Genomic DNA, 27,447 nt, shown 5'->3' with positions numbered 1-27,447 from the left:
CCTAGGGCAGAAGCTCGCAGCTCTCCGCCCCCCTTCCATCCCCCGCTGTCTCCTTAGGCTGCGTCCATAGGATAGTGTAAGTAATAATTATAATGTAATAAATAGTACCACTTCTTTATTAAAAACAAGCTTAGGGAGGATTGTGGTCCCGAACCTCCAAAGCTTAATAATTTTACTCCTTGAAGGTTTATTGAGATGTGTGTGTGTATATATATATACATATATATATACAGTATATACACACACACACACACACACACACACACACACACACACACACACACACACACACACACACACACACACACACACACACACACACACACACACACACACACACACACACACACAAACACACTATGCAAATACAGCTGTATGCTCATCTGCATGTTTTAGGCAGGTCTGCAACCCCGCCTTTATCACCCAGCATACAGCACTTCCCCTGCAGCAAGGGATTCTGGGAAATGACATGCAAATGAGCACACAGTGTCACTTTTTGCCTCATTAACCATTTTTAACATGGTTCCCTATAGGCTTAAGCTTGCTGCATGGTCACAGCTTTGAGCAGAGCCAGGGTTAAGGTGCATACCCAGAAAACCACCCACTGACACTTGATGGGTCTCATCAGTGTGGGGTTGATTTTAACTGGATATGCATAGCTATGGACAAGATCGCTTTTTTTACTCACCATAACTTAACTCAGTATTATGGTGTGTGTGCGCGCACACACACACACACACACACACACACACACACACACACACACACACACACACACACACTATATATATATAATATATATCAAATGGAAATATTACTGTATGCTCATTTGAATGTCTTAGACAGGTCTGCAACCCGCGCCTTTCACCATTATCCCCCAGCACACAGCACTTCCAGGGCAGCAAGGGATTCTGGGAAATGACATGCAAATGAGCACAGTGCCACCTTTTGCTTCAAAACCATTAACATATATATATATTATACACATGTATGCACACATTTTTTTTTAAATTGCTATATATGGCTGTCGTACATGAATATCCCTATATATCTATGTACACCTCTAAATATGTGTATTTACATTAGGACACATATACTGAGACTAGAGCAGTCTAACAACACCATCACGTGACATCTTTCTCCCCCTTTGATGACGTCACCGCCCCTCTCCCCTCCGCTGTGCAGCTCAGTAAAACTGGAAGGATGTCCCGCCCCTACCCTGCCCTGATTGGTAAAGTTGTCAGCCCAGTGGCTGTTGATTGGCCGCCCTCTGAGTGGCTGCGCCCTTTTCTTCCTGTGTTGGGCGCAGGGGGTGGTTTCGTCTTGAAGCGGGTGATCGGGCGACTCGCGATGACCGGTTGGTTGTGACCCGCTGGGCGAGCGCCGCGCCCGCGGGAGGGAACAGGACGGACATATTAGGTGAGGATGGTGACCCGGCCAGAGTAGTACCCGAGAGAGCGGGTGTGACACTGACCCTGTGTGCTCTGTCAGACACACCGCTGTGATCTGTGTGTCTTTATATCCGCACACAGCTACAGTGCGGCACAGGGGAGGTGTGTGGGATATATATATATATATATATATATATATATATATATATATATATATATATATATATATATATATATATATATATATATATATATATATATATATATATATATATATAATGTAAGTGTGTGTTCATACTGTGCATGCAGTGTTTGAGTGTTCAGTACACATGACTATCCACAGTGGCACACACTAAAGTAGGCATCTTTATCGTATGTGATGACTGGGTATGTGTATATGGCTGTATGCATGGTTATGCTTTCTCATGCACTGTTTGATTGTGTAAAGAACACGTTTATTCACACACATGGATTTCTTGTGGTGTCTTTGTGTTATACGTATCACACTTGACTTTAATATGGTAATCGTCTGTGTTGTAATATTGTGTGTGTGCGTGTCATGACCTCAAGATGAAACCTGTGACAATATTATGCTGTTGGTCTGTTAAAGGTACTAAAACCTTGAGTGAGTTTTTACTTCTAAACAGGGCCAAGATGGCTACTAAGACCTTGCACTGGGAAACTGTGCTGCTTGCTGCTGTCAGTTGCTAGGATTTAACAAGCACCAATGTGGGGTAAAGCACCTGATCCGGTGTTACAAAAATGTCCTCCCATTGGTGGGAAGCAAGGGGTCTGCGGAGCTGAACTGGGTTAATTTCAGCTCGGGTGGGTTTCATGCTTCCTGAGATTCATATCTCCTGAAGATGCTCAACTAATTCATGCAGGTTTAAAGGTCCTGCGAGACTTTTAAACTGCCATATAGTTCACCCTGGAGGTTGAGCAGTTCAGTAAAAAATAAAAAAAATAACCTAGGCGGCAGCACACCTTTTATCTACCGTTTGAGTTACTAACCGTTAATGATGGATCAGATATGATCCCGCACATGGAGCTTGATGAATCTGCCCCTGTGTCCTCTAGTACTGAAGGTATGGGGTCCTACACAGCTGGCATGTGAGGCCTCTATGGTGTAGATTCACAAAGCTCAGATAATGGTGCTTTGGTATTAATAGTCAATCAAGTTAATGGCAGGTAATGCTGGGTTAACTTCTGATACCAAGTATTGGGCCTTTGTGCAATCCAGTATATTACATTCATTAATTCTGTTGACTGCTCATAAGGTGTTGAGTTAGTTATGGTAAATCAACAAATGTCCGTATTGCCTTGGCATAAATAAATATTGCTTGCATGCATTGCTTCAGTGCTGGATGAGCCTACTACACATTATACATCTTTGTCGTGTTCCTCCAGCACTGACTGTTTCAAGGGAATGCATGTAAATGAATTGGTTTTGAGTTATGTTTTCCTGGAGGCCATCTGTGTTACTGTCACTTACTGCATGGTGGATGTTTTGTTATAAATCACCTGATGCACACAAAAGCAACAAGCTGTATATTGATGATTTACAGGGGACAAGTATTGGGGTTCTTTATAGGTTAAATTAGTGTCCAAAGGTCTTATTGTACACATTACTATAATTTTATGTTGGTCCCTTAAAATGACAATTTGCACTGTATCTACACTTCTATAGGACCAATACAGCTACTAGAACTTTCAGCTACAACAAGCTTTATTAATCTTTTTGCTGCCCTAATTACGTACCTGGTACAGCGTGGGCCCTAGCACACCAGAGGTCGCCTTGCCATGCCAGGTATGTCACTGTAAAAATGCTTGTTTTCCAGGTGCTGGTTGGGCTATTTGCTCCATTGGGAGAGTTGACCTGATAGAAACTGAAGTGTGGTCCCCACCACTTCTATTTGTTGTTGGTTGGTAGTGGCGGCCATATCCTCTCTAAAGCTGCACTTGCATGGCTGCCAATCTGGGTGGGAAATGTTAACATTTTGTTAGTAGTGTCAGTGGTAAATACTGTTGTGCTTCCTAAATTTGCCTTTTTAATGCTAGGCCTGAAAACATCAAGCAAAGATGTCGTCTGAATATTTCAGTTTGGTTGCCCAGGAGAGGTTTGACTCCAAATGGCTGAAGACGGACTTACAGGTACTGTTTGTATGTAAAACTAATGCGATTTTGTTTCCTTTACTGTGTTGCTAAGCCATTGCAACTGAGAAAAAGAAAAATGTCGGCGCCAAATGTGACAATAATATATAGTCCAAACCATATAAGTGAAAGTCCAAATGTAGTCCTTAGATGATCAATGGATGTGCAGACGGACTGTGAATTCTCTCCAAGGTTTGGTGCAATATATGGAAATAAAAGAAAATAAATTATAGTGCAGTATGTCAGTCAATGCAGACATAAAAACATATAACACTAACAACACAATACAGACATGACAGACATGACAAACTAACAACAACACAAGCCAGACTAGAAAATAATAAAAAAGCTATTTATTGACAACTATTGTAGGGTTCTGGAGTATGGCTAGTAGACATCAATCCGGGGGGGGGGGGGGGGGGTGAGGTAAAATCGTTGCCCTACTCACACGATACAGGATGAAATCAGGCAGTAAGGCTGGAGACACCGAAAATTTTCTCAAGATGGCAACCGGAGCCCTCTCACTAGCGTCCCCACGTGAAGAAGATGCTGTGTGGAGCTGCACGGGTCACAGGAGCTGAAGCACCTCCAAGCGGATGTAGCGTCACGCTCTGTCTTCCTCCCGATGATGTTGTTCTCTCACGTATCTCGTCCCCCACACCTCAGACCGGATGGTTAGCTTCCAATAACACAGGCTGAAGATCTCTGTGCAGCAGGGGATGGACAATGTGAGGGGGATACAGGAAAAGGGACTTAGAGGCTTCAGAGCCTATTCCTCAGTGTGTCCCCCCCTCAGTGCCTGAGATGTGCACTTTATCCCCTCCTCACTGTGTTTGTACTTCCTATGGAGGGTGGGGGGAGCCCCTGTGGTCTCTCAGTCCTTCCCTGTGGGAGTGACCTTGATCCTCATGAGAGGGGATCAAGGTCACTCCCACAGGGAAGGACTGAGAGATCACAGGGGCTCCCCCCACCCTCCATAGGAAGTACAAACACAGTGAGGAGGGGATAAAGTGCACATCTCAGGCACTGAGGGGGGGACACACTGAGGAATAGGCTCTGAAGCCTCTAAGTCCCTTTTCCTGTATCCCCCTCACATTGTCCATCCCCTGCTGCACAGAGATCTTCAGCCTGTGTTATTGGAAGCTAACCATCCGATCTGAGGTGTGGGGGACGAGATACGTGAGAGAACAACATCATCGGGAGGAAGACAGAGCGTGACGCTACATCCGCTTGGAGGTGCTTCAGCTCCTGTGACCCGTGCAGCTCCACACAGCATCTTCTTCACGTGGGGACGCTAGTGAGAGGGCTCCGGTCGCCATCTTGAGAGAACTTTCGGTGTCTCCAGCCTTACTGCCTGATTTCATCCTGTATCGTGTGAGTAGGGCAACGATTTTACCCCCCCCCCCCCCGGATTGATGTCTGCTAGCCATACTCCAGAACCCTACAATAGTTGTCAATAAATAGCTTTTTTATTATTTTCTAGTCTGGCTTGTGTTGTTGTTAGTTTGTCATGTCTGTCATGTCTGTATTGTGTTGTTAGTGTTATATGTTTTTATGTCTGCATTGACTGACATACTGCACTATAATTTATTTTCTTTTATTTCCATATATTGCACCAAACCTTGGAGAGAATTCACAGTCCGTCTGCACATCCATTGATCATCTAAGGACTACATTTGGACTTTCACTTATATGGTTTGGACTATATATTATTGTCACATTTGGCGCCGACATTTTTCTTTTTCTCCTATGCTTTCCAACTGACTGTACTGTCAGTATTTGTCTGGCTGCCTTTACTGTTATATTTCACACGTGTGTCCCATTAGGGGTATCATATAATTTTAGCGCTGTTTTTGCACCGTCTTTTTTTTGCGTTTAAGCCATTGCAACTGTAAACCACATGCAGTACATAGGAGAATGTCTGTCTGTTTTTTTTCCATGTTCAGATCTCATTGTACGGCTGGTTTCCTATGAAAATCCTGTACACTACCCTTTTCATATTGTTTTATCAGCGTTGAAGAGCGGAGTTTCAGAAGGGATTTTGGAAGACATTCACTTTTTATATTGAGCTAGTTTAAAACCACATTTAAGGACCAAGGGAATTTATTTTTCCTCTACCCCCAAAAATTGTGCTTCATTAATTAACTGGCCATGTCAAAAAGGTTGTGTGCTACTTCCTTGCTTTGCTGTCATTTAGGCATTTAGACCCCTTTATTCCATATACCTTCAAGACTTTTGAATTCCATTGAATGGAATGGAACTTCCTGGCATGGAGAACCGACTTCACTGCAAATTGAGTAAAGAGAAAAAATTCCCGTCAATTGGGTTTTTCATAAATTACCCTCTTTGGTGTATATTGAATGTGTTTTACGGAGGTAATCCCAAAGTATTGTTCGGGTCTGTTCTAATGCATTAGTTGATCAGCAGATGTAATTCTTAGGGGACTGCATTTTTCCCTTGTGCTATCTCAAAGTGAGAAAAAAAAATATTGTCTCTAACAAGTGTAGTAACACAATATTGTCCGATGCTGCACGGTAATGGGGAGCTGTGGCAGTTTAAACATTCTTCTATACAACGCAAATAAGAGACAAATCTGAACTAAGCAGAGTAAGTCTTCACGTATTATTAGTTATCACTTTATACATGTATAAATGGTTCAGAACCTTATTGAAGTACATAACCTGAGGATCTTTTGTATCTTGGGTGACTTTTATTTGCATCTTTCTTCCATCTGTCCTGCTTGCATTGCAAGCTTTTTGGAACTTGGAATTTAGGTCATCATGAACTTAAGCGCAGAAGAAAAACCATTGCATGTTTGTTATGGTGAAGATTTCCTTTTTGTACCAAAAAAATTGGTCCGCAGGTCATATAAACTTTCATGAAGTATCGGCAGCACTTTTCAAAGTAACTATCTTGTGAAGCTAGGGGTCCGCTTTGCTGTAAATACTGCGTTGTGCTCCAGAGACCTCCTGTTCTACCCATGCTGGGGGGGATAGGGGGAGGGAGGCATTTAACTTGGTGTGAACTGGGCACCATATTACATGGATACATGGTTGGACGGATCATTTACCTGTACAGCATTTAGTACAATAAGTGGTTCTGGTTTTGCTAGTGAGATGCACTTCTTTCCTCGCTTCACAATCCTACGGAAACATTAATGCACATGGAGCGCTACTCTTGCAGAGCTTGCTTCATTTTTGGTTTACTCATAAAACAAAACCGTGGCACACATCCTGTTACTGACGTGCTGCTAGAACGGGCCAAGCATAGCACTTTTCTAAAGAGGTGTCGTTTTTAAATCTTTTTCTAACGTTGTGGTACTGCACTGTGACATGGCAAAAAGGTCAGTAGAGTATTTGGGAAATCATACTGTATACAATGCGGCTGTTCCATTGTGCCACGTGTTTCTTTGTTTGGTTAAATGTTTATGGTTGTTCCCTTTTTTTAATTTTAAATTTTTTTTTTTTTTAAATGTTTGACACATTTGCTCATCACCACCTAGCTGTTCCAGAGTTTGCCCCATGAACTTTCAGCCAAACGTCTCAATTTCTTTGAAAACCTGCGAAATTTGTTTAAAAAACAACCAACCCAAAATTATGCTTAATGTGAAATGCCTGAATACATTTAGTGTTACAGTATGTGAGTGGGACTGAGCTATTTTACCATATCACAAGATTCATTGTTAAACACATTGCACTATATTCTTTAAAAAACAAAAAATGTGTTCCATTAAAATGCCCATGGAATTATTGTGCTCTTGAGTCTTTGCTTTATGTCCAAAAGATCTTGGTAAAGTCTTATTGTGAAGAAGCTGCATAATTTCCATGGGTTGTATTAATGATTTCACTAATATAATTGATTTTTCACTTAGGTTTTTTTAGTTGCCTTCTATTAAGTTTGATTAACTTCACACTTTTTAGTATTGGGCACATTTAAGTGTATTTTGTGCTTGAGTTTTCTTCTTGTTGCAAATCCACCTAAAACTTATTTTTTCGTGGAGCGAACTTCCAGTTAACTTTTTTTAAAAAAAATTGAATGTTCACTTTTGCTTCTTGGTATTGTTTTCCCATAATCGAATAGAAAGAGGTGATTATTCAAATTTTAGCCTTTTTTAAAAGCTGAACTGCCGAAAAAAAACGCAATTTGTTGCGGTTTCAAACTTGGGCAAAACTGTTCCCCATCTCTGCTGCTTGGCATAAAGCCACTCATTGTCAAACTGAGCAAGTCATGCTGTTTATCACTGAGGATGTCACTCAGTATGTTCATTTTGGAAACTGTCCCTGTTGCCAAATCCTTCTGAAAGAGCAGGTCTTAAGGTAATGTCTATTCTGAGATGGTTCCCCACGTCTGCTCATTTTGCATACTGGGAATTTTTCCTGTCACCTGCTCACTTTATTGCCACACTTAATATCATGTTGTTTTTCCTGCCTAAAATCCATGAACTATCTTTTGGCTATGGATATATCTATTGATAAACGTGTACCGCTATGTTTACACAATAGACCAATGTTTGCAGGGGATTCTAGAGGTAAAAGGATATTCTACCCCTTCCATTCCTCAGAGCTATACATTGGAAGATGTTGAGCAGCACTGCTAGTGATATTGTGCTCAATCTAGTAGAACAGTGCATTGAGTCCACCCTCTATTGAAGAATTAGATGAACATGGCTGCAGCAGGGCACTTGACACTGCAGTGAAATACTGGTTTGTTAGTCACAAAACGGGTGCTGAATTTTTATCTAGGGTCTTCTCTCCCCCTCACTCCCCACCAACTAGGTGCAATGGGGTTTTGCGGGAATATTTAATTGGGGGAAAAAGAACCCCTTGCTATTTCACTGTAATAACTCCTTTCTTTCCATAGCTTGCATTCACACGAGATGGGTTTTGCGGCCTCTGGAATGAAATGGTGAAAGATGGCGAGATCGTTTACACTGGAACAGAATTATCACAGAATGGAGAACTCCCTTCAAGGAAAGGTGAGGTTGTTTCTTTCACAGCCACTGAACTGCCTGTGCCTGCTGTTTAGACCTATACTCTGTATTCTGGGAAGATGCTTCTCTGTAGATGGAGAAATTGGTGCCCTTGGTTCAAATGTTGATCTTTCATCAGCATTTTGATTTGTGTCTTGTCAGTGTTACGTCAGAAGTTAACTTAAACTTAAGTTAAATTAAATGCTGGTGGGCCGTACGAGGCCTCTGCAACCTCAGCTAAGGCAGGAAAGACATGAAAATGGTCTTTTTGCGCTGATGGCCCGTCAGTTGACACTGAGCCAACCACAGTACGGCCTAATGCTGTGCAGTCATGGCCACACACGCGCCACTGTTTGTACTATAGGTACAAAACGCGCTCGTCACGTGCACACGCAACAGTGTGCGCAGCCGCACGCGCACCAGCGCTTACTATAAAACCAGCCTTACCGGAATTCAGCTGGCTTCTGGTCACGTAGCCATGACAACGTGGCATCAAATGATGCCGCAGGGTCATACGACGTGATGCATCATCATGACAACTCGCGTCAAATTACGCTGCGGGTCATGTGACGTGGCGTCATTTGACGTCGGGTCACTCGAGAGGAGGGGGGGGGGGGGCGAGTGCAGGGGCCGGGACACGGGGGGCGCAGCAAAAATGGGATTTTAGGGAATAGTCCTTAAATTCACTATCCCAAAAATGAGATTTTTAGATTTTGCCGCCTTTGCTGAGTTTGTATGATGTATCGTTAGGAATGACCCTTTCCATTTCAGTTCTTTCCTGTCTTTCAATGCTAGTGCCTCCTGAGTTCCATAAATTATGGTTAGACCATAGACCTTGCTAAAGGTCTGTATTTTCTGATGGCTGGGTATGCTTCCTTTGGGTTTGATATGAAAGGGAGCATATTGTCAGTAAAAGCTGCCATTTGTAGCTAATGGTTTTCGATATCTTTGGCCGCGTTTATAGTGGTCGCGACAGCACGCGCTAACAACAAACCTCTTCTCTGAGGCAGTCCATAGAGCGTGTGAGCGATGGAGCGCAACAGCACGCAATTCTAGAGAAGACAGGCAATTTTGTCTTTGCTATGTGCGATGGCCGGGTCACGTGCGCTGTTTAGCCAATGAGGGTGAACCGCTCGTGACGTCATTGCCACGCCTCCGCGTCACCTCGGACCTCAGTGCAGGTTTCGCGTGAGCGACGTGCTTGATGTCATGCACTTTGTCGCACGCGCCCACTATAAATGCGGCCTTAGCAGTTGTACATCTGTTTAAGGTGTCGTATTAGGGGGTCTAGCGCAAAGTCAAACATCATTGGGGAGAGTGGGCATTCCTGACTCGTTCCAACACAAAAGGGTCTGAGTTCAACGCGTTGGCAGTCACAAAAGCCCCTGGCAAGTTATAAAATATATACCGTTAGCAAGGCCTCTCGTATCGCCTTTTGTTTCTAGATATTGCCGTTTGTGTGTTTGTCTTGTATGCTTGTTAGCTGAGAATTTAGATTGTTTAGTTTGGTTTAAGGTTTTATTTTTCCTGGCACTATATGCAATGATATGACCTCTCAGTACTGCCTTTCATGTGCCCCAAAATATTGATTCTTTAGTGTATTACCTAAAGTGGCATTGCGCCATGAAACGTGTTTGATTTTCCTGTTAATACTGAATCCTGAAAGGCTTAAATCCCATATACTTGGGCACCACTGAAGATTTTTTCCAGGATATACTCCAAACCAGCGTATTAACTAGATCTCCTTTGCTCTGATATGTGCTCTCGCTGTGTATATGCTGTATACCTGGTGAGCTCAGATGGTAAGCAGTACCTAGTGTTTACCTATCACGTTGACCCCTGTGACATTATCTTCCGATGCCTGACTCACGGGCTGTTTCCTCGATCGGCACGCTGACTAAGAAAAAGGAAGGGGGGTCCGTGCCCACCTACGAATTTGGACATTGTTTCCACACTACAAGAGACTGTTGCCATCACGGAGAGGAACCAAACTCAAGGGGACTAATCACCAAGGAGGCCGAACGGTGTCATCATATGAGAGGTCACCCAACTACCTGAGGTACATCCCACAGTTCCAAAAGCTGACGATTGCCATACCGAGGGTGGAGAGAGAGTGATTCCATCAGCCCTGTTCCAGTGTTTGGTAACCCGTGTCTTGGTACATGGAATGCTTGTTTTTTAATCCTTGATGTACGCAGAATTATTACCCTATAAATATAATTTTATTATCTTTAAGTGCTTCACTATTGCGTATTGCGCTGTTTTTCTTGTATTTTCTGTAGTATAGGGGTGTTGAGCCCCTAATATCAGCAGCAGCAGACTACAGCACATGCTCCTATTATATACTTAAGGTTTTGTATTATTATAACTAAAGTAGTGTTTACTTTCACAGTAGATATTATTCATGCTAAGAATATTATTTGATGGTTATCTAGTTGCGCACAATATCACTTTATTCTCTTTAGTGTGTAGCCTGTTATCCTCATAATTGGGCCATTGTTTTTTTCGGTCCTTCCTTAAACTCTCTGTATTCGGCTAGGTATGAAGTAATACACCGGCTACTGTAGAAGTTTTTGTGGTTGTTAAATTAAGTTGATCTAGATCGGTGTGTGTGATATGGAATTATTTCTATTTGTCTAAGATTTTCTGCATAGTTTGCTGATACCAGGATGTAATCTATTATGTAAAATATACTATGGGCTTGAGAAAAGAATGTGTTCTCTTTCCAGTGGGTTTAAGGTTCTCCAGGGGTCAACCAGTGCAAGGTTGTCCCTGAAAGTGTTTAGGGTGTCTAATTGAGTAAGAAGTAGTGTTGTACTTTCCTGGTACCCGTTAATAGTGTCCAGTCTTCCACCACATTGAAGTCACACCCTATAAGTTCTTGCAACCCGCTCCAGTATTTTTTGGTATAGATCTGTAAAGAATAAATGGTTAGGCAGATTTGGTTCAGATACATTAACCAACAACATGCTTGACTTAAACCAATTGTCCACAGCATTCAAACAGTAACAATCTCACTGGGGTAGCCAAGAACTCCCAAAGAGATACTAGTATTCAAAATGAACTTTAATAAATAATGCATCTAGAATAAAGCTTTCCAATAACATGTGGAAAGTACACTTCCAATATACAATCTGTGGTATAAACCTCAATGCCTAATCAAGTGGCTAAAATGCACGCAGGGAGCCATCAGTACACAATCTTAGTGTGAATTTTATGCACTCTTCATTTTGAATACTAGTATTTTTTTACGTGGTCTTGGTTACCCCACTGAGTTACTGTTTAATTCTGTATCTTGTTGGAGGAATTGGGGATTCCTCGTGTCCATCGGCACCGATTCTCATTTGTGTTACTTGCTAAGTGGGTAGTGTTTGTATATAAACATTCATGACCCTTCGATGGTGATATCAACAATAAGGTATCTATCCCTGTGTCTTTAAAATGTTTTTCATAGTTCAGGTCCTTGTTAATTAGGACTACAGTTCCTTTCTGCTTCTCTGTGTATGGTGGTGCAATCACTTCTTTGATCCTGTGTGGTTTTTAGTCTCTTTGGGTCTTCACTTAGATGTTCCTTGAAGGAGTATCACCTGTGCTTTGCAGTGTTTGAGATGGGAAAGAATCTTCCTCCGTTTTGCTGGTGAATTTAAGCCTCTCACATTTCAAGAGATCTAAATCTGGGAGTCTTTGGTGTCTGTATATGGTTTGGCAAAATCCTTTCCGGGTTTTAAGATTCCGGTTCAGGATTTTGCTCTTGCTCACCCTCTGGCTGGATCGTCCATTTTTGCTCTGGCAACGTCCTTTAAAAGGACAGCCCTGTTAGCAGGAAGTTGTCGAGCAAAGTTTCAATTCATGCTGAGGACATGCAATGCGATTTCTTATTGTCTTTGTTACCAGACACGGCACACTGACCATGCAACTCTGCTGCCAGCCCTGACCTCCAGCTTACGACTCGCTACTCTATCAGGACTCTGTCCCTCGGCTCAGGCTGGTTCTTTCACCTTCCTACCTCAGCCCTGCGGGTTCGTTTCCTGCTTGAGACGAGCATCGTTACACTGTAATAGTGACAGTCTGCAGCTGCATTAAACTGATTTAAATTTTAGGGTAAAAGGTTCTTTGCTTTATTTAGCATCCAACCTAACTTCCAATGTAGCAGACGGCAAAAGGCTGTGATTTGAGTGCTTCATGCCACTAGGCTTTCAGATACCGTAGGCCCTTTATTGGCGTTCCACTACCCAATATAACCATAGTCTTGTCGTGTTTATTTCAGGGTGTCTCTTGTGATGCGTTGAGCAATGCCTTTAAAGTGTCTGTGCCTTTCTGCAGAGTCAAATAGTAGTGTTTTAGCGCCTTGACCACACTCAATTTGGCTGGGTATAGGAGTGTGAATTGTATGCCTTTTTGGTAAAGTTCTTGGCACAGTGGGGAGAATTTTCCTCTTCCTTTGGGCTATTTGGGCTGAAGTCCTGGAAAAGCAACAATTTGTTTCCTTTGTAATGTAGATTTGCATTTTTCCTGTAGGCTGTGAGAACTATAAAAATACAAAATATACTGTGACAAGCGCTATACCTAAAGTATAACTATGCAGTGCATGTATGAATTAAATAGTGCAGTGCACAACTAAAGCAGCCTGGTAATCTACTGAGGAATATCCCAAAATAAACCTCAAGACAAGAATACAAATACAAAAATAGACATAAACCTGGCGCATGTGTAAATACAGTGAAGTGATATTAAAGTCCAAATAAATACAGACTGTCCCAATCCTGAGTGGTCAGCTGATGATAGATGGTATCAAAATCACAGTTCACAGAGTAAAGAGCATACAGTCCTCCTCACGATATGTATTCAACCTGCAGATGTGTGACATAAAGCAGAGAAACAGGACATTGCGCAGTATATTTAATTGCCAATTGTGCCCTTATTTTCTAAGCTCAATGAGATGCCTACTTACTAGAAGTAGATAGGATGCATGCAGGGGAGAGAATCTGTGCTTTGAGCCTTCTGGGTCCCGGTCGCCTTTGGTGTAACACGAACCCCTCGTGGTGTCCTCCGCTTCCGTAGATGTTAGGAAGGTCTCCCTTTCAGGAACGTAGTCTCCTGGATCAGCTTCAGGATTCCTTCAGCCTCATATTTCCTCCAATGGGGATAAAAGAGGGCAAAGGATTGCGCAGTAATAAAAAACTTTAATGACGCCTACCTAAAACAGATAAAATACTCACGAAAGACGGTGAGTGTAAAAACAAAGAAGTGCCCGACCCAGCACACCCCAAACGCCGCACTCAGTCTTTGAATGTCCTTCTCGGTGCCGCGTGTACCTCGCGAGATTCCGGCGCGGTTTGGATGACGTCACCGTCTCCTCTTCAATGACTAGCAGCTAGAGTGTGTGGGGCAGTACCTCTTAGGCTCCTCCCTACGCGTTTCGTGACAGGGATCGTCACTTCGTCAGGGAATTGTGGAGCCTCGTCAATCCCGTGTGCAATATATAGCCCCAGTTTAACCCCTTATGTACAGGAGCCACTTTGGACCAAGAATGACAGGGGTGATTCAACTTCCTGATAATTACCATCAGATGGGTATGAGCTTAATCACCTCTGAAGCGACTCCCAGACTCACTTAGGAATCATGGGATCACTTAAAATGCATAAACAATAAAATTGTATAAAAAACATATCATAATATACAATGATAAAAGAACATTGGATGATAAAATAAATATTAACATTACATCAATGAAATGATGCTAAATCGAAATCGATGTTTAACCCTTTAGGGGAGAGGGTCTTGAGAGTATAGATCCAGAAGGTTTCTTGTTGTGAAACCCTCTGTAGTCTATCCCCCCCTCCGATACCCACCTTGGGACAATCTATGCCGATACATGTGAGCCCCTCTGGGGATTGATTATGGTGCAATTTAAAATGGTTGGAAACACTGTGTGTTTCCAAACCATTTTTAATATTGTACACATGTTCGGCATATCTTCGTTTCAGTGGTCTCCCCGTCCTGCCTACATATTGTAATTTACAGGGACATTGTAAAAGGTAAACACAGAAAATAGATTTGCAATTAATGAATGAACGGATTTCAAAACTTTTACCGGTTACATTGGATTTGAATTCTTTACATTTTGATCCATAACTACAACCAATGCACTTTTTACAGGGGAAATAACCTTTAAGTTCTTTTAACCACATTGTTTGTCCCAATCCTTGATGTTTCTTAGGGCAACTAGGGGCCAGCTGGGATTTTAAGTTTTGAGCTTTTTTATACACAATTTGCGGTTTGTCAGGTAATATGGATTGTAGAATAGGATCTCTTTGTAGGATCCCCCAGTGTTTATTAAACACTTTTGATATCTCCCTGGACATACCGTTAAATTGTGTAATGAAAGGGAGAAATACTTTATTGGTATTTTCAGGTACTTTTTTAACCGGATGGATCAAGGAAGCCCTTTCTATGTTGTTAGCTTGATCAATAGCATTTTTAACAACTTTCCCATTGTATTTCCTATCTTTAAACTTATTGCCCATGTCCTCAATTTGTTCCTTATACACTTCCACTTGTGAACAGTTTCTTTTTACCCTAAGTGCTTGTCCTTTTGGAATATTTTTTAACCATTGGGGATGGTGGTGGCTAGATGCTAAGACATAGGAGTTGGCATTCACCTCTTTATAATATGTTTTAGTGTGTATCTCATTATTAACAGTGTAGAGAGTTAGATCTAGGAAGTTTTATAGACTGTGGACTAGTACTAAACGTAAACTGTATATTATAATCGTTTGTATTGAGATGTTCTTTGAAGGCCTCTAGTTCTTCTTTAGTGCCCTTCCAGACGCATAGCACATCATCGATGTAGCGTTTCCAAAGTACCAAGTTTGCACCATATGGGTTGTGGTTTTGGATGTAGTATTCATTGTTGTTATCTCACACTGTGTAGCTGCTCACCTTACACATCACATTCATTCACTTTGTTATTAGCATGGCTCTCTTTACTAATAGAGCACTTAGAGGTTGCAATTTTGATGGGGTATTTGATGAAAATCCAGACTGTATGGATCTGGAAATAGAAAATCTAGAAACGCAGTTCTCAAAATTAGAGAAACTATTACATCAGGATGTCAAGCAAACTTGGGACTCTTACGCTCTGAAAACATTTGTTAAAAATGCTATTGATCAAGCTAACATAGAAAGGGTTTCCTTGATCCATCCGGTTAAAAAAGTACCTGAAAATACCAATAAAGTATTTCTCCCTTTCATTACACAATTTAACGGTATGTCCAGGGAGATATCAAAAGTGTTTAATAAACACTGGGGGATCCTACAAAGAGATCCTATTCTACAATCCATATTACCTGACAAACCGCAAATTGTGTATAAAAAAGCTCAAAACTTAAAATCCCAGCTGGCCCCTAGTTGCCCTAAGAAACATCAAGGATTGGGACAAACAATGTGGTTAAAAGAACTTAAAGGTTATTTCCCCTGTAAAAAGTGCATTGGTTGTAGTTATGGATCAAAATGTAAAGAATTCAAATCCAATGTAACCGGTAAAAGTTTTGAAATCCGTTCATTCATTAATTGCAAATCTAATTTCTGTGTTTACCTTTTAGAATGTCCCTGTAAATTACAATATGTAGGCAGGACGGGGAGACCACTGAAACGAAGATTTGCCGAACATGTGTACAATATTAAAAATGGTTTGGAAACAGTGTTTCCAACCATTTTAAATTGCACCATAATCAATCCCCAGAGGGGCTCACATGTATCGGCATAGATTGCCCCAAGGTGGGTATCGGAGGGGGGGGATAGACTACAGAGGGTTTCACAACAAGAAACCTTCTGGATCTATACTCTCAAGACCCTCTCCCCTAAAGGGTTAAACATCGATTTCGATTTAGCATAATTTCTTTGATGTAATGTTAATATTTATTTTATCATTGTATATTATGATATGTTTTTTATACAATTTTATTGTTTATGCATTTTAAGTGATCCCACGATTCCTAAGTGAGTCTGGGAGTCGCTTCAGAGGTGATTAAGCTCATACCCATCTGATGGTAATTATCAGGAAGTTGAATCACCCTGTCATTCTTGGTCCAAAGTGGCTCCTGTACATAAGGGGTTAAACTGGGGCTATATATTGCACACGGGATTGACGAGGCTCCACAATCCCCTGACGAAGTGACGTTCCCTGTCACGAAACGCGTAGGGAGGAGCCTATGAGGTACTGCCCCACACACTCTAGCTGCTAGTCATTGAAGAGGAGACGGTGACGTCATCCAAACCGCGCCGGAATCTCGCGAGGTACACGCGGCACCGAGAAGGACATTCAAAGACTGAGTGCGGCGTTTGGGGTGTGCTGGGTCGGGCACTTTTTTGTTTTTACACTCACCGTCTTTTGTGAGTATTTTATCTGTTTTAGGTAGGCGTCATTAAAGTTTTTTTATTACTGCGCAATCCTTTGTTCTCTTTTATCCCCACTGGAGGAAATATGAGGCTGAAGGAATCCTGAAGCTGATCCAGGAGACTACGTTCCTGAAAGGGAGACCTGCCTGACGTCCACGGAAGCGGAGGATACCACGAGGGGTTCGTGTTACACCAAAGGCGACCGGGACCCAGAAGGCTCCAAGCACAGATTCTCTCCCCTGCATGCATCCTATCTACTTCTAGTAAGTAGGCATCTCATTGAGCTTAGAAAATAAGGGCACAATTGGCAATTAAATATACTGCGCAATGTCCTGTTTCTCTGCTTTGTCACACATCTGCAGGTTGAATATATATCGTGAGGAGGACTGTATGCTCTTTACTCTGTGAACTGTGATTTTGATACCATCTATCATCAGCTGACCACTCAGGATTGGGACAAACAGTCTGTATTTATTTGGACTTTAATATCACTTCACTGTATTTACACATGCACCAGGTTTATGTCTATTTTTGTATTTGTATTATAGGCTGTGAGAACTGCTGCTCTGTCAAAGGTCAAATCTTTGGATAACCGTTTCCGATTTTGCTAAGTCTTGAGCTCTTTCAGATGACACTCTGTGCGCCTTTTCTATTTTCATGTCATCTGGTATGTTTGGTATTTTTTATGCCGCCGACAGCCATTTTGAGGGTACGTGGGTGAGACCTCTTCCTTTCATTGACTCTGCGGCCCATATGATACGTAGGTTATTTCTGCAACTTCTGTTTTTCAGATCTTCCAATTGCTCATGCATAGTGACTTTTGTTTACACGTTTAGATTGAAGTTTCAGGATTTTTGTTCCACAGCCTGTTCTCTACTTCTAGCCTTTGGCCATATGAGTTGATCTGTGTTGGTGTTTCTTGAATTGTTTTTGATGTCAGATTTTGTGTGTTTTTTTTTTTTTTTTTTTTAAAGAGGAGATATTAGCTTCAGCACTTCTCTAGCTGTAGCCTCTGCCACGGGAATACTCCTGCTCTTTGTTTTGTATGTCGTGCCCCTTTGCCTCGACTTCAGATAAGTCTGGGGAATGTGCAGCTTGGGTATGTTTTTCTTGCTTTCACAATCTTTTTGTTTATTTTTCCTACAATTGCTTGCTTTGTCCATGAACTTATTCATGTCATTCGATTCTGTTTGGGTTGCCTTTTGCCAACCTTGCTTGCACATCTATAGTACTGTTGGTATTTTAGGGTGATGTGTGGGATGCATAGTCTTATGATGGAGGTTGCTGTCTGCATGAGCCTGTTTCAGATACTGCTATATGTGTGGTTGGTATCATCTTTATCTATTTTAATTTTGTTTGACAATCCTTCGGAACATAACTCAAAAGTCAGTCAGTGAATGTGGCTATTTTATTTTTATATTTTATATCCCATTTGGATGGGAGTGATGTTTAGCACTGGGGTGAAGTGATGCTATAGTCCGGTGTATCTGATTCTCTGGTGGTTTCTGGCTCTGTTTCTGTGGCACTTGTCTCTCCATGATCTGGGCCCTTCTGTCTTCCTTCTCTCTCCCACGGCCTTGGTCTGGCCCACGCTGTCCCTCCATTTGGTGTTTAATGTTTGCTGGGATGGTTGGCAGGTACGAGGCGCCTCTGTCTGTCTTCCTCTCGGCCTGGCTTGAAGGTGCCTGTCTTCCTCCTTTCCCCGTGTGACATGGCGTGTCTCTGCGGCCTTTGTGCTCTCCCCTTTTTATGCAGTCTGTTTTGTGTGTTGGTGCTGGGTTTCTTCTCCCACATTCTCCAATGCGCCTTAGCTTCCTTGCCATGCCTCATGGTCTGTCCTCCTTGCTACCTAGTTCCATGGCCTCCAGACGGTGCCTGCATATATGTATGTGGAGATGTATAGCTTGTGGATGGACCTTTTGCTTGTGGTGTTGGCAACTTTGCTTTTTTCTTGTATTTTCCCTGTTTATTTGTATTATTTACGGTGCTTATTGTCTGTGTGCCGCACTCCCCGCCAGCCATCTTGCTTTCCTGACTAAATGCTTTGACTTCCAGAGATTGTGCCAGAGAGCTGTATAAACAGTTTTTTTTTTCTTTCTGTTCTGTTTTTGCCTGCTTACTTATCCCTTGTATCTAATGTATTTTGTGTCCAATTTGGGGACGTATATCTTGTTGGTATGCTGTTTTTGGATGAGCATATGGGGAGCTCGCTTAAAATGCAGCCATTGTTGATGCCGGTCCACCGGAAGTCCAGTTTGGACATTTATTTATTTTTAAATGGGTTGTCTCTCCATGCAGGGGTTGGTCAATTGAAACAATATTTCCAAATAAGCATTCTTTTTCAGTAGTAATAAATCTACTAGATCTCTTGGCTGGCTAGAAATGTGTTGAGTGAATTTTATAGTACACTAGCTTTTGTGCCCGGCTTCGCCCGGGGAATTTAATATTGAATACATGTCCCCACCCTCCACTCCCCCCCCCCCCCTCCGCCCCACTGGTACATCTACCCCTGCTAGCTGGCACATCTCTTCACCCCCCCCCACCTCCCCGCTAACTGGCACAATCTCCCCCCCTCCCCCCTGCTGGCACATCTCCCTCCCCCTCTCCCCCCCGCTGGAACATCTCCCTCCCCCACACCCCCTCCCTTAGTTGCCACGCCTCCTGCTCTAACAGATTTGCTATACAGCCGAGTGAAACTTAGAATGTCCATAATTTGGGAAGTGAGTCACATTGGAAGCTCAAAATAGTTGCGTTGACCTAAAAATCCGCCGCACAATGTACAGTGACAGTTTCGTTCTGCTACGTGGTGCTGTTTCTCAGATTTCGATGCTTCTGACATACAGACAGGCGGAATCCAACTTAGAATTATTGTATAGATTTTCTAAAGATTCTTGCACCTCATTTCTTAGATGATGTCAACGATGCCTCAAAGAAGGAAGAACAGAATGACAAAGAGAAAAAAGAGGAAGATGAGGTGCCAGTACCAAACTACAAAGCCAAAACCATTATGGAGAGCTGGGTGTGGGGCAGGCAACCAGGTAATCCACATTTATATTGTTCAGAAAGTCACTACATCTTTTCCTTTCTCTCTAAATCTCTAATCATGAGGACAGTGATCTATTCTCTCGTGCTTAAGGAGGAAAGTAGGTAAATCTACCTATGTCAAGTCCACGGATCAAATTCTTCCAGTATATTTATTCAGAGAACGATAGATGGCTATCTACGTCATACATAATACAGAAAGCTTCCATGCGCTCTAGGGCAGATGGAAAAAATATCTGTCTGATCAGTGTGGATCAAGGTGGGAGAGCAGGGGAAGCATGTCCAAGTAAAACGATATCCAGGGAGAGGAGGTGGGGTAGGGAAAAAGTAGGACAGTATGAATCCTCTACATCCACTGATTATACCCGCTAGTATCCTCCTCCCTCGTAGAAATAAAGTGCAGCGATCCTGATGGAATGGTTATTTACTCACGGGGGAAATCACCTCACCGCTTCGCATGTGGTCCACTCCGAGCTCCCGCGACCATCCTCCGCAGTCAGTTGCACTGCACGTCCACAGTGTTGGCTGCTCTCTCTCCCCCAATACGGTGCCTCCGGAGACCAAATGCAGGCACAAAGAGAAACAGGCTCCAGGGCACTCCTAAGGCGATCCAAATCACTTGTAGGTAGAATGAAAAAAATCGTGGTCTCTCTTTCTCTTTCTCTTTCTCTCTCTTTCTCTTTCTCTTTCTCCGTCTTCTCCTCTTTCTCTCTCTCTCTTTCTCTCTTTCTCTCTCTCTTTCTCTTTCTCTTTCTGTGTGTGTGTATAGACAATATGGCGTCTGTGTTCAATTCAAAATCCTCCCATCTCCAAATGACATCCAAGTATTATCTTAATCTTGCTTCATTAAAAGGCTGTGTAAAGTCCACATTAAGTGGTGAGGGACATGCCTCGAATCCAACTACTGCTATACTGACCAGTTATATAAGGATATTAAAATCTTGCTGCTGTTTTGTGGTGGAGGTGGTTGCATTTTGCTTTGGAACAGCCTTTCAAAACCAACATATGATAACCGGCACACCAGAAACTATTTTAGCCAGGTAACATTTATTATCCAGTGTTTTAAACAGATTCTAGTAATCCCAACATGTTCTAGCAAAAGCACTGTCAACATGTGCATCACCGAAAGGCGTTCAAACAAATATTACAAAATTAAGTGGCATGTTTTTTATTAGTAGCATACTAGTACTGATATACACATTGCGGGCAAGGACAGCCATCCATAAATGCTATTCATATTCCACAATGTTTCATATCAACAGAATGTCTCTATAGAAGCATGTAATAGTATTTGTGGCAATGTTGATGAAATTGTAAAGACTTCAATCTAGAGGCTTGCACTATCTTGTAAAGATGTTCTATTTCTCAGAGCAGGAGATAGAGATTCCAATGGTTTCCCTTAACTGTGCGGTTCTCTCCTTATTCCCATGCTCCTGTGTATTGTATAACACCGATCTACACATTCCTCACGCATTTATATACAGTACACTTTATTCTCTGTGAATTTAGCTGATTTTTGTCTCCCCACCTTGATGAACATACACTTTATATCACTGGCTAATTGCATATAAACGTTTCCACTTTAAAATAAATAAATAAATAAATTATTGTGACCCCTGATGGACCCAAATTAAAAAAGTAAATAAAATTCTGACAAAAGGATGATGTGGGGTGATTTTTTGGAAACTGCAAGAGCGGGTTTTGAGTAAGGGTGGAGTATAGCACCTCTTTAATGTTTGTTTAGTGACATCCCAGCATTGGGTTTCTAGTTCATGTAATTATTGGTAACACAAATGCAATCTTGGGGCTGAGACATTTTATTAATGCTGATTGTACATTTTGTTTTTTTTTATGTATGGAAGGTTATTTTTTTTTTTTAATTCCATTCCGTATCACTATATAATTACTACTTATTTTATTAATTCAATTCTTAATGCCATTTTGAACGCGTTTTAATATACTTTTATTTTTGTAGCCGGTTTTTGCACACCTCCCCAGCAGTGCAAGATGTTTGTAATACTTTCCTGTTTTTGATAGTTTGTTGCCGATGCTCCCAGTAGTTTGAGCTGTAAACTGTAATAATAAATGTCACCTTAGTAATATAAGGATACATTGTAGCTAGAGTTACACTCACTGAAGGATTGATTGAAACGGAAAAGCGGCCATTTCGTTAGGCACACAATCAGGATTTTGACAGATTTTATTACAGGAGCACCAAATGATTGCCAACTTGGGTAAGAATGTACAGTTATACATTGTCACATGCTTTACAGTATTGCTGCAGAACAAACAATATCGTACATGTGTTTTTTTTATATATAGTTAAATCCATTCTGTACTGAAATAATACTTGTAGCATTTTTTTGAAAACCACTTGGAATTACATTTTTAATGTATTATAATGTAACAAGCATTTTTGTTTATATAGCAACCATTTACAAAGTCACATCCCCTTCCTCTTCTGCAACAGGCTCTGGCACACCCCTTTTTGAGCCCTGCCCTCCCTCTAGCAGTGCACCAATTGTATCTAGTGACTGGCTGGTCACATGATATTCCCTACAGAACTTTGTATCTTTGGTCCTCTTCTGCTGCCCTGACTCCATTTAGTGAACCCCTGAGCCGATCGATCGGCAACTTGGCTAATTACTTATCGTTGTGTGGATTGTATTGATGCACATATTAAAGGGGGGAAAAAAAACGCAGCTTAGTTTGCTGCTTTAACACAGGTGAAGTTCAAGCAGATATCTATATTATGCTATAAATGAGATCTACAAGCAGTCTATAAATGTTTGCATTGTGTACATTTTTGCTCCCTAAATACACCGACGGTTTAAAGATTTTTTTCTTCTTCTATAAAACATAGTTAAAGCTATTTACCACTACTGCGCATTTGCTTTTTAAAATTACTAGTGTACATGTGCATCTGTTCATGTAAATATGTGTATGCTTAAAACGGGGGTGTTTAATTCTCATCTTGTAGAGACCATCATTTAACAATTGGTTTGTAGTTGGGTTATGTTACACTACTGCTTCCACCCTCTCCCTAGATAACTTGATAACTTGCCTATGAGGAAGAATCTAGTTGTAAACATTGGTCTATTTAGCAACTCCCATGTAGACATGAGATGTCCTTTCACTGAGTTGCTGTCACATGGCAATGAGGATTAGACTAAGGTAAATGCAACCTCGGCTGAATAGTTTCACACCTCATGCAACTTGGATAGAAATCAGAAATATAACATTTCTCCACAGGGAAAGCACTGCAGTGCTGACTAGATTAGGGGTGTGCAAAACTTTCCCCGTGCGGCTCGTGCCGCCCCCCCCCTCCCCCCTGCTCAGCCCAGGCGTCAAATGACACGCAGGGGTAATGCAACGTCACATTACTATGGCAACGTGACCCCCGCGGCGTCATTTCATGCCGGGTTACCATGATGTGTCGCTGTAAGGTATGTATTGGTGTTTGAGGCCTCGCGCGGTCCCCCGGCATTTAATTTAAATGCCTTGGGGGAGAGCGCAGGACCTCTAACTGCCACGCCCCCTCTGTTTGCACACCCCTGGACTAGATTATGCCAAATAAAAACAAAGTTGTTCTGAGATTTGCAAGCAAAGCTACTTTAAAATAAGTGTTTGTGATGTTTGGGGGATTCAAACAACAACAAAAAAATAGTTGTGGAATGCAATCATTCTGGTTACTAATCATCATTTTTTTGTTAATCGCTATTTTTCATCTGTTCATTTTTCAATGGAACATCGCAATAAAACACATTTTTATGGAAATCATTTAAAAATAAACAAAAAAAATTCTGCTTTGAACCCGTGTTACACATTGTTGCTTTGCTTAATACTGCTTTTGTTAATGAAGGCACCAGGTAAACGTGCACCCTTTTGTTATAATTTTGCATATTTACTTACAATACCAGTTAATTGCAAGAGCATTTACATGTGTTTTGTACAGTAAGTCCTCGTTTTACGACGAATGGCTTATCCGACGCTGCCCAATGCATCCCTATGGGCAGTTTTACGACTCCAAAGTGACTTATCTGACGCTCTTACGACGCTTTGCAAAGTTGCAACATTGTCAATCAGAAGGCTGCAGTCAGGGAAATCATCCAGATCAGTCTGTGTGATGGTTTTGTGGTGTATTTAGGCACTTAAACATGTCGAACAGTTCTATTATACAGTTCTGGATTCAATAAATAGAATCTTTACATTATAATTTGTGTGCTGCATATCTTATTGCCTGCGTAAAATGTTATGTATTTTAGTGTTAAAAATGCCTTCTTGACCCCCCCCCCCCCCAGTATGTTTTGCGTTTTCATTAAGCTTTTCTAGGATTAATAAAACATGAATTAATCTCTAGCTCCTGAGGTTGCCACGATTAACTGTAGACTGTAATGAGCTCTGAGCAGAGCTTTATTTTACCCTCCCAAATGCTTTAAAGCAGCTTTCCATGTCTAAAAAACTAACAAACAAAAAAAACACAACTTTCCCACCCCCAAAAAAAACCTCTGTGGTCTAATAAGCTGCAATGGGTGATGTTGTGAGTTCCTGTTGGCTGCAGTGCTGTAGGAGATTTAAGCCTCCGTATTGTTCACCCAGCCAGGGATGTAACTAGCCACACCTACATAGGGAAGGATTCTGGTAAGTAGGGTGTCCCTGGAGCTGAAACTAATGCTATCCATTCTGTTTCTATCCATTACAATTCAAAATGCCGCTGTGTTGAATACTCGTAACAATGACAAAACTAGGACTCCTTTTTTAGTGATAGAGTTGGAAACATTTGCAATAGAGATACTATAATCTGTCATGATTACTTGCTTTGAAACTTGTTTCCTTAAGTAAGATAAACAGAACTAAAGTATTGAATTCCTAATTGATTGACATCTCTTAATATATCTTTAGCACTTATTGTTGTCCTCCTGCCCTTTTCTACGAGGCCGATGCGATGTCATTATTTATAGATGGCCTCAAATGACTGTCATAACTTGTCCTTTGCAGTCTCTGGGTCCCTGCCATGTCTTCTCGCTGTAGGCCGGTTTCCTGGAAGAGAATGGTCTCAACCAGGATTTGAGAAGTTTAGAATATAAATAGTGTTTGTTAAAGCTGGAATAGTTCAGCAATCATTTATTTCAAAAACCTGAAGATTCATGCATACGACCTGGAGCTGTCGCCACAAGATGGTGAATGAAAAGACATTCAAGGCAGTGTATTTGGAAAAAGCATCTGTAGTCCTTGCATGGTCTCTTCTTTCACTTTAATTTACTGATTGACGGCAGCATATTTTGCTCAAACAAGAACTAGTTTGTTCTAAGGATTTTATTTTTTAAACCTAATCCTGCAAGAAAAGTGAAAAACCAACAAAGTGCAGGAAGGAGTGATGCCGTGTTACATATTTGTCCATTGTCATCCTGACATTTCTGTTAATGAGTTGAAAATAGGTGATTAATTGCCCTCCCCCCTCTTTATTAGTTTATTTTTTTTTTTTGAAGTAAAGTTTTCTATCCTGAAGTTTGGGGTTGGATTTCCTACATATACTTGCTTTTTATTCCTTGCCCTGCCTTTCTATTTGGCAACTTAACTTTCAGATCTCGGGAATAAATCTTACTACTATATCGGCTGTTTAATTATTTTTTTTTAATTTTTACATTTTATTTTAAACCTTGTGTCAATGTAATAATAGGGGAACTGCATCTTTAAAAGAGCAATTCAAGCAATATCCTACATTTATTTATTATGTATATATATTTTTCAACTCCTAATTAGTGTTAATATACTGAGCATCCTTTTTATTTCTATACAGGTTTGAACACACCTCACCAGCAGTGCTAAATATTTGTAACACTTTCCTGTTTGATAATTTGACAATATTCCCAGCAGTTTGAGCTGCAAACTGTAACAATAGATATTACCTTCGTAGTAGAAGAATACATTGTAGCTGCAGTGTAGTTACATTGACTGAGGGATTGATTTTGAAACTGAAGGCAGCCATTTAGTGAACCTGGGAAAACAGGATTTTAATGATGGATCACGGGAGAACCAATTGATCGGCACATTAGGTAATTAGTTTTCAATAAAGATGATCAAAGGGGTAAAAATTAAAAAAATAAATACACACACACACACTGCTTGTATTGCCTATTCATCTTTATTGTGAATTATTAATGCCCACACACGACCATCTTATAAACAAGGATATGGGGGGGAGGGGAGGAGAGAGAGAGAGAGAGAGAAACACCTGAGCGGGGCTTGAAAAAGAGCATGAAAACTCACAAGCCAAGGAAAAGTTGTCCATCACAAGTTTTGCCTGATATAGTATGAATTACTAACCTATCCATAAATAAAATGTAATTCTCTTTGCTTATACAGTATTTGATAACATTGTATGAAACCTTCCCCCCCTCCCCCCATATGACTGCATAGACCATCCCATACCTGCACCTGCCCCCCTCTCCCCTTTTGACCACACAGCACCCCCATGGCAATAAAAACATAGCTACCCCTCTGTGTTTTAATATAGGAATGACCAAGCTCAACCAACCAGGAGGGAAAACCGTCTGATACCTTTTATTTCTTGTTCAATTAGTTTTGACTGGTCTCGGGCATTATCGTTTGTTTCCACGTCAGTCTGGGGACAGCCAGCCTAGTAACGATCCAAACAGCACTGCGATGGATGCAGGGGATTGTGGCTGTGATTTTGGAAGCTCCCGCTGGGATTTATAGCTAGATCACCCACTTATTGGAAATTAAGTTTATAAAATATTTACTATATTTATATTTCACAGAAGACTCTGCACTTTCATCAAGGCAAAGTCAATTTATTGAATCAATGTTTCGGTCCTGTCCAGGACTTCTCTTGTTGATGAAAGTCCTGCGAGTTCAGATTCCTCTGAATATATTGTCTGCGGATCTTTGGAGCACCCGGGCAGAGAAGTGCTGCTGCATATAGATCTATCTCACTCTTGAGCATATACTGTACACACACACGCGACCCCCTTCATACATTCCTCCTCTGTTCAGGAATATGGCTCTGACACTTTCTCACCTGCCTTTCTGAAGGTCGCATATTGGATTTTGAAAATGACAATTTCTCACCAAAAAAAATCACTGCATTTTTTGATTTCCACCAAACGTTACTATTTTGTTAACTGCAGGTAATATTTTCTGAAAAATCGACGACAAATAGCCTTTATATTAACATTCTGATCTTGCCGTTCCCAGATTCTCTAGTGAATTACTAAAAGGCTTCAGTGTTTCTCAGTTGAAAATTTTTAAATGTCTACTGACCGAATTAAGTCCTGAAGTTTTAACTATTGTCTGTGAAATTAAGGACAAGCCATAAAGTTGGAGCCATAAACTAAAAGGTTTGGTTCTCCCTCCCCCACCACACACGTAAAGCAACAAGATCAATTGAGTTGAGTTTAAAAATAGGGGCTTAAAGTCCACAGAAGTCCTTTTATTGTAGACAGGTAGGTAACAGGGTATATTATACAAGTT

At 41.3% G+C, this 27,447-nt stretch overlaps 1 protein-coding gene across 4 annotated transcripts in view; it reads left to right on the top strand.

Annotated features, from left to right (window-relative positions):
• Positions 1-1,262: 1,262 nt before the first annotated feature.
• HERC2 (HECT and RLD domain containing E3 ubiquitin protein ligase 2) overlaps positions 1,263-27,447 on the top strand; it is a 149,276-nt gene continuing 123,091 nt past the window's right edge. For 3 of the 4 annotated variants that reach the window (XM_075590569.1, XM_075590570.1, XM_075590566.1), the window contains exons 1-5: positions 1,263-1,419; positions 3,079-3,198; positions 3,450-3,542; positions 8,403-8,517; positions 19,821-19,949. In XM_075590569.1, coding sequence (XP_075446684.1) covers positions 3,471-3,542; positions 8,403-8,517; positions 19,821-19,949 — 316 coding nt within the window. In that variant the 5' untranslated portion in view covers positions 1,263-1,419; positions 3,079-3,198; positions 3,450-3,470. The remainder of the gene's footprint in view (positions 1,420-3,078; positions 3,199-3,449; positions 3,543-8,402; positions 8,518-19,820; positions 19,950-27,447) is intronic. The other variant, XM_075590567.1, reaches the window with a different exon arrangement.

The sequence above is a fragment of the Ascaphus truei genome, chromosome 3, assembly GCF_040206685.1.
Source record: "Ascaphus truei isolate aAscTru1 chromosome 3, aAscTru1.hap1, whole genome shotgun sequence".
Taxonomy (NCBI): Eukaryota; Metazoa; Chordata; class Amphibia; order Anura; family Ascaphidae; genus Ascaphus; species Ascaphus truei.
The sequence above is the reverse complement of the archived record's forward strand: the minus strand, read 5'-3'. Positions and strand labels throughout refer to the sequence as shown.